The 14,480-nt window shown below is 34.8% G+C and overlaps 1 protein-coding gene across 2 annotated transcripts in view; it reads right to left on the reverse strand.

Annotated features, from left to right (window-relative positions):
- Positions 1-14,480, reverse strand: part of OTOGL (otogelin like) — a 142,915-nt gene that overhangs the window by 29,750 nt on the left and 98,685 nt on the right. For both annotated transcript variants that reach the window (XM_057742453.1, XM_057742452.1), the window contains 7 exons: positions 12,001-12,077; positions 7,042-7,219; positions 6,660-6,802; positions 6,392-6,415; positions 6,205-6,297; positions 4,022-4,211; positions 749-963 (listed from right to left, as the gene is read on the reverse strand). In XM_057742453.1, the coding sequence (XP_057598436.1) occupies positions 749-963; positions 4,022-4,211; positions 6,205-6,297; positions 6,392-6,415; positions 6,660-6,802; positions 7,042-7,219; positions 12,001-12,077 (920 nt within the window). The remainder of the gene's footprint in view (positions 1-748; positions 964-4,021; positions 4,212-6,204; positions 6,298-6,391; positions 6,416-6,659; positions 6,803-7,041; positions 7,220-12,000; positions 12,078-14,480) is intronic.

A 14,480-nucleotide genomic window follows, 5' to 3' on the forward strand; every position in this document is an offset into this window, starting at 1 on the left:
CCTCTTCTCTCCTGGCAAACTCATCCTTCTGAATAATTCAAATGTATGAAACTCTGGGAAGTCTTCTCCCATCTTGGGCTCCAGTGCATCTCCATATTGTGTATTGTGGTTAATCTGTTCACAGATTTGCCTTCCTTCTAGAGTCTAGGAACAAGGAGAAGGTCTTACTCATCTTTGTATCACAGGAGTTTAACACAGTGCCTAGTGGGTACTTGATGCTCACTAGCATTTCATTTAATGATTCATGAAATGTTTTGTCTGTCCTTTGTCTCTAACAACAGATCTTTTTTTTAACGATACAGAGTATTTAAAATATCTACTAGTCACCTTAAGTCAGAAAGTTAGAGACTAATAAAGAACAATTAAATTGAATAGGTGACAGATTCTATTACAAGTATGCACCTAAGAGGCTGGGAATTGATTAAAGCCTCACTTGGTTTCTATATTGGGTTATCAAATGTCATTCATCTCTTTCTCCTAGAGACATTTTTTCATAGGACAAAATTTCATCTTACTTGAAAGGTGTAGATATAGCTCAGAAAAAAACAAGGAGGGGGAGAGAATTATCTTTCCTGTGCTATAAGTCAATAAACAGAAAATGATTTTGAATTCCAAAGCAGACTGACAGAAGTTTGGGGGATAAACTATTCTTAGTAGAAGAACATCATGGCAAGAACAAGAATTTATTGGCTTTTACTCTCAACACGTCTAACGTGACAGTTCTGATTTATGGTTGCTTTCAACTTACTTTATCATGGCACGGGATGAAAACGCTTCTGTTTAATAACTCAATGCAGTGACTACAGTCGTGCTCGGTACAATTTCTAACAGGCCTTCTCGTTGTTACTTCAAATGATTTCTCAATTTCCCAGCTCTCAATAAATAATTCTATGTCTTCCATATTTGTAATGATCGTGCCATTTTGCATCCTTAGATCATCATCTGGATCTTCATTGCAAATTCCTAAAAAGATGTGTGACATTCAGAAGGAAAAAGTTTTTCACTTAAACCAAATATAGGCAGCAGAAATAAATTTTAGTAATTGATTTAAAGTGAATAAATTATTTACTGAATCAGGTGCCATATTTATGTCCTTTGACTTTAATGTTGATGGATTTTTTAAAATTATGTGTCTGATTATTTGATAAAATAGTGTAGAATTGTGTTTACCAGATAAGAAAGAAACCATGATCTTAGAAGTCAAGATAGGTGAAAATAGGGAGGGTGGAAGGGAGTTGCGGGAGGGAGGGGATATGGGGATATACATATAAATATAGCTGATTCACTTTGTTGTACAGCAAAAACTGGCACAACAGTGTGAAGCAATTATATTCCAATAAAGAGCTTAAAAAAAAAGATATGTAAAAAGGTCATAGAAAAAGAAAGAGGAGATTGAATCTGTCCCTACTCTCTTCCACTATTAACACTATCTCCTAATTCAAGAACTAGTTTTTAAAAAAAAATTTTAAGCTCTTTATTGGAGTATAATTGCTTTACACTGTTGTGCCAGTTTTTGCTGTACAACAAAGTGAATCAGCTGTACTTATACATATATCCCCATATCCCCTCCCTCCCGCAACTTCCTACCACCCTACCTATCCCAGTCCTCTAAGTTATCACCAATCATCAAGTTGATCTCCCTGTGCTATGCAGCAGTTTCCCACTAGCTATCTATTTTACATTTAGTAGTATGTATATATCAATGCTACTCTCTCACTTTGTCCCAGCTTCCCCTTTGCCCCCCACCCCATGTCCTCAAGTCCGTTCTCTACATCTGCATCTTTATTCTTGCCCTGTCACTGGTCTTAAACCTGACAAGGTATTCTCCAGAATAGTACAGACATCTGGTGATTGCCTCCTAAGCATCTATTCCCCCAGGAAACCCCTGCCTGAAAACATTAAATTTTTCTTTTCAGGAACTATCTCTGCCCTATTACCTAACATATAACAGTCACCTAGACACATAGATTTGTTTAACATTAGAACAACCATTCTTAAGCTCAGGATTTGACTGGGGTAGGACATAGACAATCTCTATGATACTAAGACCTGCTATAGCCTCCAGCTTCCTTGAGAGAGGACAAACTGAGGACACAGCTTACTTTCTAATCTGGAAAAGTGGAGGGAAAAGCCGAGGGAAGTACAGAGAAATGGACTTAGATCCCTGATCATACCTTACCTGAATCCCACCCTACTTTAAGGCATAATTTTTTCTTAATTCCCAAGGCTTCTAGCTATAAAAGATGTGAGTTAAACATTTTTTTTCAAGTATCAAATCAACCCTCAAGCAGTTATATCAAGATCAATAAGGGTTTCTACCACTATAGTTGCCCCACATTTGTAAATATACAGGAGACTGAGTACAGTGCAAATGAATAAATAAATAAAACAAAAATAAAACTCAAGTTAAGTGAACTATACTATTGCAGCGATTTTTAAAATCTAAACTCTTCTGGGGAAAGGGAATTGCTAGTAAAAATATGATTTCACTGCAACTCCAGCCACCACTCCTGCAGACTTCACAGTGCTATGCAGAACAAGTTGTCAATACAGACCTCCCTATTCTGGTGTCTATGCTCAGTTTGGGTCACACTCTTGTCCACTACAACTCTATCAGCCAGCACTCTGCTTCACTTTTAACAAACCACCGCTCTCCCATTGTGGAGGTCAGGAAGCTTAGGGTGTGACTCTTGTTAGCAAAAAGGTGACCCTAGCCCCTTCTCTATAGTAATTAGTTAAGAATCCAGTTAGCAGACTGTCTCCATAAAAGCGTGAGCTGAGAGTAGGGGAAAAAAACAAACAAACATGAAAATCAAATAGAAATCATAGCACACAGAAGTGATAGAAGAGAAAATATGCATTCCCAAAGTCTCTGAGTTATTACTCAATAATATCTACTGCGTTGTTATGTATACCCGATACCATGTATACTCAACTATTTCCACAAGGAAAACCTAAGTCACCATAGAAGTTTGTGCTACGTTTAACATGCTCTAAACAGGCAAGGAAATTGTAAACCATTTTAGCCAAACTTTCCACTAAATGCTTTACATTTTCGAAGAAGAAATTTGGGTACCTCATATAATTTGCTGAGAGCAAGGATTTGGTCTATTTGTTTTGAGTTGTCAGCACCAAACATAATGTCAGACACTCAGAAGCTGATCCATGAACTTTTACTCAATTAATAGTTAGTGAGCTTAAAATAGATGTATTTGTACTAAGCTAATATTTATTGACTGTATTAAGCAATGTGTTAAGTGTTTTACATTAACTTTCACATTCAATTCACACAAGAATTTTGAAGGTAGATTTTACTATTCCCGTTTTAAAGATAAAGAAACTGATGTTTACTTAAACATCTGTAAAGGGGATAGCTCTGGCAGACATCAGAGCCAAATTGTTCTTTTTATTTTGTTATGTACATAGAAATAGTTCTAATTTGTTTCCTTTGGCTTATGACTATGTATCTATGTAACATATTGTGATATGAAACCTAAGTGTAAGGTACATCTAGGCTTTACACTTCATAATGAAACTGGGACTAATACTCAGAACATGTGTTCCCTGTATATAACTTTCAAGATAACTAAGTTTCCTTTGATTTCAAACTTAAAAAATAAGAAACAAAGTTGTCTTTAACCGTTCTATGTCTCATTCTTATCACTTATAAATTAACACTAGTGCCTACTTATTAGGGCTACTGTTAGAATTAAATGAGTTAAAGCATGTAAAATAATGCCTGACACGTCATTCCTGCTTAATAAAGATGAGCTGGTAGGAAAACAAACAGTATTGTAGTAATAGTGGTAAACATATAGTTCCATAAAATACCCAAGTTGAACTGTTATTTCTTGCTTCTAAGTCCATTTATGGAAAGACATTGCCTCCTTCAGTATTCACATGGGAAACCTGAAAGTTAATATCACTTCTCCAACCCAAAAAGTGGGGCAAGGGGGGCCAAAACGGTGTAACGTGAACAGAAGAAACAAGCAGAAATACAAATTTGAAAAGCAATGCTCACCACAAAGTCCTTCTGTGTAGGATGACAAGTTAAATTGAGAGCCAAAATGAATGTCTACAATCCCTGTAAGATGAGCCCACTTTATGATTAGTCCAGCTGGAGTAGCAATCACATACATCGAACCAGAATCCTCTATGGACAGATCATGATTTGAAAAAGGCAAAGGCACAGCAGTAGAATCCACTTCTACCTAAAATTACATAATGCATTTACACCTATTAGAACAATGTTTATGTTTTAATATACACTCATAAAAATTTGGAGAATTCAGATTATTCCATTTCTTTTGATTTAACATAAATTATTTTTAAGTGTTTAAAAATGTATTTCTTTGTGGCTGCCACAGTTTCTCACAACTCCTAAGTTCTTTTATTGTTCTTTTGCTGTTTTGCTATATTCAATATTTGTTCTAACCTCATTGCCTTTTTTCTTCAAAACCTTTCTTCTAAGTTATATATGATTTTTTATGTTTCCCCCATGTATGTTGATTACACCATTACCTCCTAATATAAATTTAAGATGATAAAGGTTTTTTTCAGGATGTTTTCTTTAATCTGGGTTCTCTATTTGATCTTCCAAATCAGTGTTTGTTTAATTATAATGTTCATTACAACCATCTGTGAAGCTTGGTAAAGATTAAGATTTCCATAAATTCTACTTCCAGGGTTTGGATTGGATTCTATGTTTTGTATTTTTAACAGGTTTTCTTGGTAATACTAATATAAGGAACCCAAGGATTTTACTTTGAAAACAGTGCTTTAAATAACAATGATGACATGGAACCATGAGCTGCAACTAGTGGTAAATTTCTCAGAGTTATACCTGACTAACCATCCAATCTCTTTATATCTTACTCATACTTCCAGCCTCAAGCTGAAACATCCTTCTTTGCCTGGTTAATTTCTATTTATTCTTTAAGATTTATCTTATGTGTCACCTCCTCTAAAAATATCTGCTTGACCCTCCTTCCTATAAACCGCATTTAAATGACTCATCTCTGTTTCCATGATATCTTGGTTGTCGCTCTATCACTATAGCTCCTGCTGCCTTTTAATTGGCAAATAATTACATTTATGCACCCCACACACAACTGCAAGTTACTTCAGATCGGGACCTGTGTCATTTTATCACATAAACTCACTAAATGATTTTTTAAGTGAATAAATTTCAACTGAATACATGACCAGCCATCAGTTCAGCTGAGGCCAAAAATAAGTATCCACCTAAGTGTTCACAACAACGGCACTGATCAGGTTTGAGTTTATTTCCCACCCACTTCCTGTTAGTATATCAACCTCATTAAAATCAAAGGTATATATAGAAATTCTAGTGTCCAAAAAAGTGACACATTCATATATTTTAAGTTTGACTTAAAATTAAACTTTCTGATACTTACTGTATTTTAGGCTCGCTTTAACACTGTTTCCAGTCCAGAATCTATGGCCTGTGCTAAAAGACCAAATTATTTCCAGAAAGCATATAACGTCTCAGCCATTTTGAGCAAACCCTTTATATGTTATTTTCTTATATTTTTGAGAGACCCACGTAGATCTGGGTGAAGCACCCAGGTTATAACTCACTCCTATCTGGTAAATATAATTCCTTGGGATAAAGGTTTTTTCTTTAAAATCAAATGGCTCCTTTCCAACTTTTTAATGATGCATTGCTCTTCTTCAGTTTATTTCTATAAATTTAAATATCTCTTCTTTTTTTCTTATTTTAGCTATCACTTAATTAATGGTGTCAACATTCCACAACTACTTTTTCCATCTGTTTTTCTCTCAGTGGTCTTCATTCGGGTATTCTTGGCTGCTACTCTTCACAACCTACGATCTTCTCTTTCACATCATTTCCACTTTGTCTAATTTGAAACACTAAACATTAACTGTGACACTAAGAAGCTTGGCCACTCACATCACCCAAGAGATCTTTAGCATGTCTAACATGGCTGATTCAGTTAACCTCAAAAGGGGAGAAACATTTGCAACAGTTGGCATGTATGGCAGGAGACATAATAATAGTATGAAACACATTTTAAACTGTCCACGAAAAGAATGATTAGACATTGTAGCAATAAAAATCCACTGATACGTTTCATTTCCCCTCTTTTTGGAAATAACTGCGCTTATATAATTTCTCAATTTCCTCTATTGTGAGGATATGTTTTAACTTTGTGTTCCTACCTTTCTTGCTGCCCGATTGACAAGTACTTTATGTAGAGATGTGGTCAAATTTAACTTCTTAAAACAAAGTCCAGAGATTCTTCCAGAAGAAGCCTTAATTTGAAAAAAAGAATTGAAACTTTATGGAGTTAAACATAATTTTAGCAACAAACAGAAAGAATTTACTAAACATTTTGCAAATACTCACTAGCTTTTTAAATGAGTTTCCATTCTGAAAAAAAGTATAAAGAAAAAACACTTTAAAAAAATATATTACTTGACTTTTAAAAGCATTATTTAGATTAATATTATATGCCTGTAGGTATATTCACGTGAAACACATTTTGTTTTAAGTACCAGAAGATAAATCTTAGTGAGTTGTTGAATCCCTTCTTACTCTGGGAATACCTAATGCTGTGTCATACTTCAGCTACTAGATTTATGAAGAAATGACAAAAGAATAGATTATGACTTACCTGATTCATGGAACATTTTTCAATATGAGCAACTATAACTTCCCCAGGAATTCTTACTAAGATATAAGAAGCCATACTATACAAAGCTGCATTATTTCCATCAAATGTAATAATGCTGAGTTCTGACAACATGGAACACCGACCTAAAAAGTGGTAGAGAGTAAATTTAGTCTATTAACTAATTATTTGTATTATAGTAATAACTGCTCCTTTAAAAACATCTTTAGTCTTATTATGTTTGACAAAAAGCAACTCTAAAAGTTATTGGGAACCAAAATCATAAATCAAATGATTTATGGGGCTTGATGACGTGATTACTTCAAAAAAATAACAATCTCCCCTTGATTAAAAATTGATTGCTATGTAAGAAATGCAAACTTACATGGACATTCCCACTCAGGGCAGCAGATATCAGTGTTCACTTGAACAGGTCTTCCCCGGAAACCACAATCAGGCATTTCCAAGTCCTTTGGGCAATTAAGAGACCAGTTGTACAATTTCCATTCCATATTAAGGCATATATATTGGCTACAATTATAAACAGGATCAAATTGTTGAGGCTGTTAATAAAAAAGAAAATTAATACATTTTTTTCCATTTTCAACTAGTGTTTTAAATTAATTAAGTTTCCCATTCACTTTGCCTATAGTGTACATTTCCTAAATACAAAAGCTTTTGAAAGATGAACAATTAAAATTTTACTACAGCTTTTTGTTGAGGTATCCTCTCTAAAATACTCAGTATGAACTTCATTTAAGCTTTACCTTGATATTGATTTCTTTATCAGAATTGCCTAGATACCCAACTTCTGAGCAAACTGAAGTCTTATCCTAAATTGTTTAGATTAGTGTTTTGCAAGCAGACTTACACAGTAGCAGTCAACCTTGCATATTATGTTATATAAAGCTACTATACAATTAAGACCTGTTAAAGTCAGTTTAAAAAAATTACAACTTAATATTATCCAAATATTTCATTAAAAAATCAAATATGATATCAGTTTGACAGCACCTGGATAGACTCATTACAAATTATTTTTTATATATAGCTCACAGACTTCTAGATAAATAAATAAAAAATAAATGTGCTAGATTTTGTTATAAACTACATTCTATATAAATTATAATAATAACTATGGCAATGATAAATATTATACCACTTATGCTCCAGACATTGTTCTAATTTGTCCATTTTATTCCCACAAAAATACCCTCTGAGGTAGGAACTAATATTTTTCTCTAATAGATAGAAAATCAGGTTTAAGTTCAAATTAACTTGCCCTGAGTTTCATAGCTAGTAGATAGTAGAGTAAGAACTTAAATTCAGGCATCGTTGCTCTGAAAACCAGTGCTCTTGACCACTACTCTATACTGCATCTCAGGGGATGGAGGAAGAAAAATTAACATCTATTTAGCACCTATTATATATCATGCACTAATAAAGTAGCTTTTTTCATTTCATTCTCCCTAAATTTTGTGGGTCAGTTTCTATCATTCCAATGTTATACATGATAAAAAACAAAAACAAAACAAAAAACAAGGTTAAGAGAGGGTAAATAATTTTCTAAATAGTGAGACTATTAAGTGAGGACTTCTCAATTTAAAAGCCTAAAGTAGGCAAATAGTCAATTTCAAACTTGCAAAATTTTCTGTGTAAAAGTTGTATCAACTCCCAGATACTGATTTTGCTTTCCATTTAATCAAGAAAATGAAGCAGTTAGAAGAAAACTAAAACCCCAAAACAACACCTAAACCACCTAAAGAATCTATACCTTCCACTCTAATGAAAGAATCTTTAACAAGGTCACCAATGATCAGTTCTCACACCTCATCAAGTTGACCTATTAACATATTTAGTATAGTTTATTACTCCATCTTCCTTAATATTTTCTTTCCTTGGCTCCAGATAACCTACAATCTCCTCCATTTTCGCCTATTTCAGTGGTTAATATCCTTTGCATGTTTGTCATTGTTTCTCAATCTGTTGAAGCTGTAGTGGCCCTTCTTTTTTCCCTGTCTGCACTCAATCCGTTTGTAATCTCATATAATCCCACAATTTTAAATACCACTTATCCACTGAGAATTACAAAAATTTCATCTTAACTTGATCTCTGCCCTAAATTTCACTTGTGTTCACCAGATCTCTATGTCCATAGCTTTTTGATGTCTAATTAGGAATTTTAATCTTTACATGGCAAAACTGACCTCTTGGCTATACCATCCCAGCCCTTCACTTCCCACAATTTCCACATCCTGATTAATGTCAACTTTATCCTTTAGTTGTTCAAGGCAAAACTCTTAGAATCCTTAATGCCTCTTTTTCATTCAAACCTCACATCTTTTGGGTTGGCCAAAAGGTTAGTTCAGTTTTTTCCGTAAGATGGCTCTAGTAGCACTGAGTTGTCTTTAACTTCACTTGAAGCAATTTTGTTAGATTGTATGTGACAGCTGTCATATCAGTGTACATTAAAAAAAAAAGACATCAAAATTGGTGAGTTTTTCTGTAGTCATTTTAATATTGAAGATGGAAGGAAAAAAGCAACATTTTTGGCCTATTATGCTTTATTATTTCAAGAAAGGTAAAAATGCAACTGAAATGCACAAAAAGATTTGTGTAGTGTATGGAGAAGATGCTGTGACTGATTGAACGTGTCAAAAGTGTTTTGTGAAGTTTCACTTCTTGCTGGACAGTGCTCCACAGTCGGGTAGACCAGTTGAAGTTGATAGTGATCAAATCGAAACACTAATTGAGAACAATCAACGTTATACCACACGATAGACAGCTGACATACTCAAAATATCCAACTCAAGCACTGAAAGTCATTTGCACCAGCTTGGTTATGCTCATCTCTTTGAGGTTTGGGTTCCACACAAGCGAAAAAAACCTTCTTGACCATATTTTCGCATGTGATTCTCTACTGAAGCATAATGAAAAAGTTCCATTTTTAAAACAAATTGTGATGGGTGATGAAAAGTGGATTTTGTACAATAATGTGGAATGGAAGAGATCATGGGGCAAGCAAAAGACCAACCACACCACAGGCTGGTCTTCACCCAAAGACGGTGATGTTGTTTTTTTCTGTGTATAGTGGGATTGGAAGGGAGTCTTCTATTATGAATTCCTTCCAGAAAACCAAACAATTAATTCCAAGTACTGCTCCCAATTAGACCAACTGAAAGCAGCACTTGATGAAAAGTGTCTGGAATTAGCCAACAGAAAACACATAATCTTCCATCAGGATAACACAAGATTGCATGTTTCTTTAATGACTAGGCAAAACTGTTACAGCTTGGCTGGGAAGTTCTGATTCATCCGCCATATTCACCAAACATTGCACCTTCAGATTTGCATTTATTTCAGTCTTTACAAAATTCTCATAGTTGAAAAAATTTCAATTCCCTGGAAGACTGTAAAAGGCACCTAGAACAGGTCCTTGCTCAGAAAGAGTGTAAAGCAATTATATTCTAATAAAGAGCTGAAAAAAAAAAAGATAAAAGTTTTGGGAAGATGGAATTATGAAGTTGCCTGAAAAATGGCAGAAGGTAGTGGAACAACAGGGTGAATATGTTGTTCAATAAAGTTCTTGGTGAAAATGAAAAATGTGTCTTTTATTTTTACTTAAAAACCAAAGGCACTTTTGGGCCAACCCAATAATTCTTCAGCAACTTCTGTAGCCTCTACCTTCGGAATAGATCCAGAACCCAGACATTTCTCACCATCTCCACTGCTGTCACCTGGTCCAGATCACCATCGATCTCTTGCCTAAATTCCTTCAGCAGCCTCCTAATTGGTTCTATTGTCTCTTTACACCCTACTCTCAACACAGCAGCTAAAATGATCCTGAAACAAATCAGATCATGTAATTTCACCACTCAAAAATCTCCCTTTTTTCTTCTTGTGTCATTTAAAATGAAAGCCACAGTCTTTACAATCATCTACAAGGCCTTACATAATCTAATTTATTTCCTACTATTTTACTCCATACTTACTGCATGGCCTCCTTGCTATTCCTTTATTGTTTTAACATGTTGGGTACATTCTCAGTTCAGGGCCTTTGCACTTGGCTGGCCCCTCTGCCTGGAATGCTGTTGCCCTGGTTCTTTGCATGGTTCACTCTCTCAACTTCTTCAGATTTTTTGCTCTAAAGTAACAGTCACTTTATCAGTGAGGATCATTTCATTGACAATAGTTTTATTTTTCTTCTGAGCAGCAAGCTCTAGCGTTTCATATAACTTGGCAATTTATTTTGCTTATTGGCTGTTTCACAACCCAATAAAATGTAAATTCCATAAAAGCAGAAATTTTTGCCTGCTTTTATATGTGTTTTTTTTTTAAATAAATTTATTTATTTATTTATTTTATTGGCTGTGTTGGGTCTTTTTTTGCTGTGCGTGGGCTTTCTTTTTTAGTTGCGGTGAGTGGGGCTACTCTCCGTTGTGGTGCGCAGACTCCTCATTGCCGTGGTTTCTCTTGTTGCAGAGCACCAGCTCTAGGCGCATGGGCTTCAGTAGTTGCAGCACATGGGCTCAACAGTTGTGGCTCATGGGCTCTAAAGCACAGGCTCAATAGTTGTGGCACACGGGCTTAGTTGCTCCTCGAACCCGTGTCCCATGCACTGGCAGGCGGATTCTTAACCACTGCGCCACCTAGGAAGCCTCTATATTGTTTTATTTATGGTACCTGAATAGTTCCTAGCCAGAAACAGTGTTGAATAAATATTGGTTGAATAAATCATTGGTTTATCAGAAAAAGTGGCATATTTGGAGTAAAGAGATAATTTCTCAAGTCTCAGCCAAGACAATTACTAGCTCTGGGATTCACTGACCTTATTTTTTTTGCTTACCAGTATATCTGTCATCTTGCACAGTGCCTGGCATACGGTAGCTGCTTAATAAATATTTTTGAATGCCCACAGAGAAGCCCACAATATACACTTTATTATTACAAAGCATTACTATCATTAAAGAATTATTAAAGAATCACACTTTATTATTAAATTAATAAACTATCCAATTAATAAATCAATAAATAAAAGTATTAAATTATCACATGTAATTATTATTACACCTAATTATCACACAATTACTATTATTAAGGAATCATCCTTAAGACTTCATTTGCATTTTATTTGTTTTTCTTAATGTGACCGGAATCTAATTAATAATAAGAATATCTGATAGCTAAGGAAATACAATTGTTAAAATGTAATGCTTATTTAACTTAGCAAAGAAAGACTAGAGAGTGTACTAAAAGAAAGTTAATAGCATTTGGATAGTGATACAGAAATGTGAATAGACAGAATAAGGAAATGACAATAGCTGAAGAGATTACTCAGTCATACCTCACACTCCAAACCTGTCGTCGTTGGTGTTAGCATGTCAAACACAGTGAAGTCTGTTGGAGTAATCGTTTCTGGACCTGAAGGAAATGAAGAGGTCCCCTCCATTAGTGGAGTGGTATTGATCATATATAAAATTCATTTGTGATGGAGACCATGCTAAGAAATTTTATATAGATTATTTCACTTAATTCTAAAAAGAACCCTGTGAAGTAGATAATAATACTAATGTCATTTTACAGATAAGGACACTAAGGTGTAGAGAGGTAAGCTGGTGTCAGAGGCAGAATTTAAATTTGGGAATTCTGATTCCAGAGCATTGGCTTTTAAGCACCATTCTATAAATATCTTCACTGCTTAGATGGTGTCAACACAACTGTTTGAACTGGTAGAAATATCAATAGTATCACTAAAGATTGCTCAGGAGTCACAAATTTTGACGCATTTTTAAAATAGGTAGTGAGGTTGATTCATTTCCTGGTGAATCTCTAGAATGTTTTCCTTGCAAGCAGAATAGATGATGCTGTGGACCATTGGAGACCCTAGATGGTGGGTGTAGTGAAGGAATTATCCATGGAAAGGGAAAATGAGACTGGTAAACACATTTGTAAGACACCTTCCAAAGCTTTTAGTACTAAAAGTATCTCTAAAATATTCAAAGTCTGAAGGACTATAGAAGTGCCAAAATGAATGGTTGAAATTTTATCTAGCTATAATTGCAGTGTCCATTGCTGATACCATCTAAAAATGACTGTATTAGTTTCCTATGGCTGCTGTAAACAAATTATTACAAATCTAGTGGTTTAAAGCATCACCAAATTACTATCTTGTGGTTCTGGAAGCCAGAAGTCCTAAAATCAAGATTATCAGCAAGGGCTGTATTCCCTCTAGAGCCTCTACAGAAGAATCTGTTTCCTTGCCTTTCCCAGCTGTGGATTGCCTGAATACTTTGACTCATGGTCCCTTCCCTCACCTTCAAAGCCACAGAATAATATCTTCAAATCTCAATCTCTCTCTCCCTCCCTTTCTCTCCCTCCCTCCCTTTCTCCTTCCCTGTTGGTTCCGATGTCTGACAAGTGTTAACTTCTCTGACTCTGACCCTCCTTTGTTTTATAAGAGATTTTGTGATTACACTGGGCTCACATGGATAATCCAGCATAACTTCTCCATCTCAAAATTCTTAACTTCATCACACCTGCAAAGTCCCTTTAGCATATAAGGTCCCATATTCATAAATTCTGGGGATTGGGACATGGACATTTTTGGAGGGCCATTATTCAGCCTACCACAATGACATCAGAGAAAACTTTTATTTTTTTATTAAATAAATTCCATAAATAATCTAAATTTTGTACTTACTTTATAGTTTCTAACTTACAAAATAAAGTAGAATAAAAATTCCCATCGCGTGGTCCTGTAAGCAGTGTTCATAATATATTAGATGTTGTATCTTCTAGAGAATATGATATTTTTACAGACTTAAGTATCTTCATTATGAGTAAAGTAGCAGAAGTCAAAGTTTCAGCCCAGAGCAAGCACAGAGTCATGGAAAATTCTGATAACTGGGGGTTTGAATGGTCTCAGCAATTAAGTAGTCCATTGTTTTCTAAAATCATCAATGGGTTGTAAGCACTGTCTGGGGGTAGAATTATAACAATCAAGCTTGTCTTGATAACTATAGCTTTATAGTAAGTTTTAAATTGGAAAGTATGAGTCCTACAACTTTGTCCTTTTTCAAGATTGTTTTGGTTATTCTAGGTTCCCTGCATTTCCATATGAATGTAGAGTCAGTTTGTCAATTTCTACAAAGAAGTAACTCAGATTTCAATAGGGAATGCATTAAATCTGTAAATCAAATTTGGGAGTATTGTCATTTTAGCAATATTAAGTCTTCCAGGAACATGAGATGACTTTCCATTTATTTTGATCTTCTTAATTCTTTCAATAATGTTTTGTAGTTTTCATCACACGTCATACACTTTTTTTGCTAAATGTATTCCTACATATTTTTATGTTACTGTAAATAGAATTGCTTTCTCCATTTCATTGTTAGATTGTTCATTGCTAGTACACAGAAACACAATTGATTTTAGTTTACTTTTTTTCTGCAAGTTTGCTGATTTATTGCTATTTGCTCATTAATTAGTGCTAACAGGTTTTAGTGGATTCTTTAGAATAATCTGTATAGACGATCATATTACTTACAAATAAAAATAATTTTACAGGGTAGTTTCCTTCCTCCTGAGGGTCATGGAGTAAAATCTGTCTCCCCTATATATTGACCATGGTACTCTAAGTCGTTTTATTTATTTTATTTTATTTTTTTAATTTTTTTTGGCACACGGGCTTAGTTGCTCCGCGGCATGTGGGATCTTCCTGGAGCTGGGATCGAACCAGTGACCTCTGCATTGGCAGGCAGATTCTTAACCACTGCGCCACCTAGGACGCCTCTAAGTTGCTTTAGATGTTTAAAATATACAGTG

The sequence above is a fragment of the Hippopotamus amphibius genome, chromosome 7 (genome assembly GCF_030028045.1).
Source record: "Hippopotamus amphibius kiboko isolate mHipAmp2 chromosome 7, mHipAmp2.hap2, whole genome shotgun sequence".
Classification (NCBI taxonomy): Eukaryota; Metazoa; Chordata; class Mammalia; order Artiodactyla; family Hippopotamidae; genus Hippopotamus; species Hippopotamus amphibius.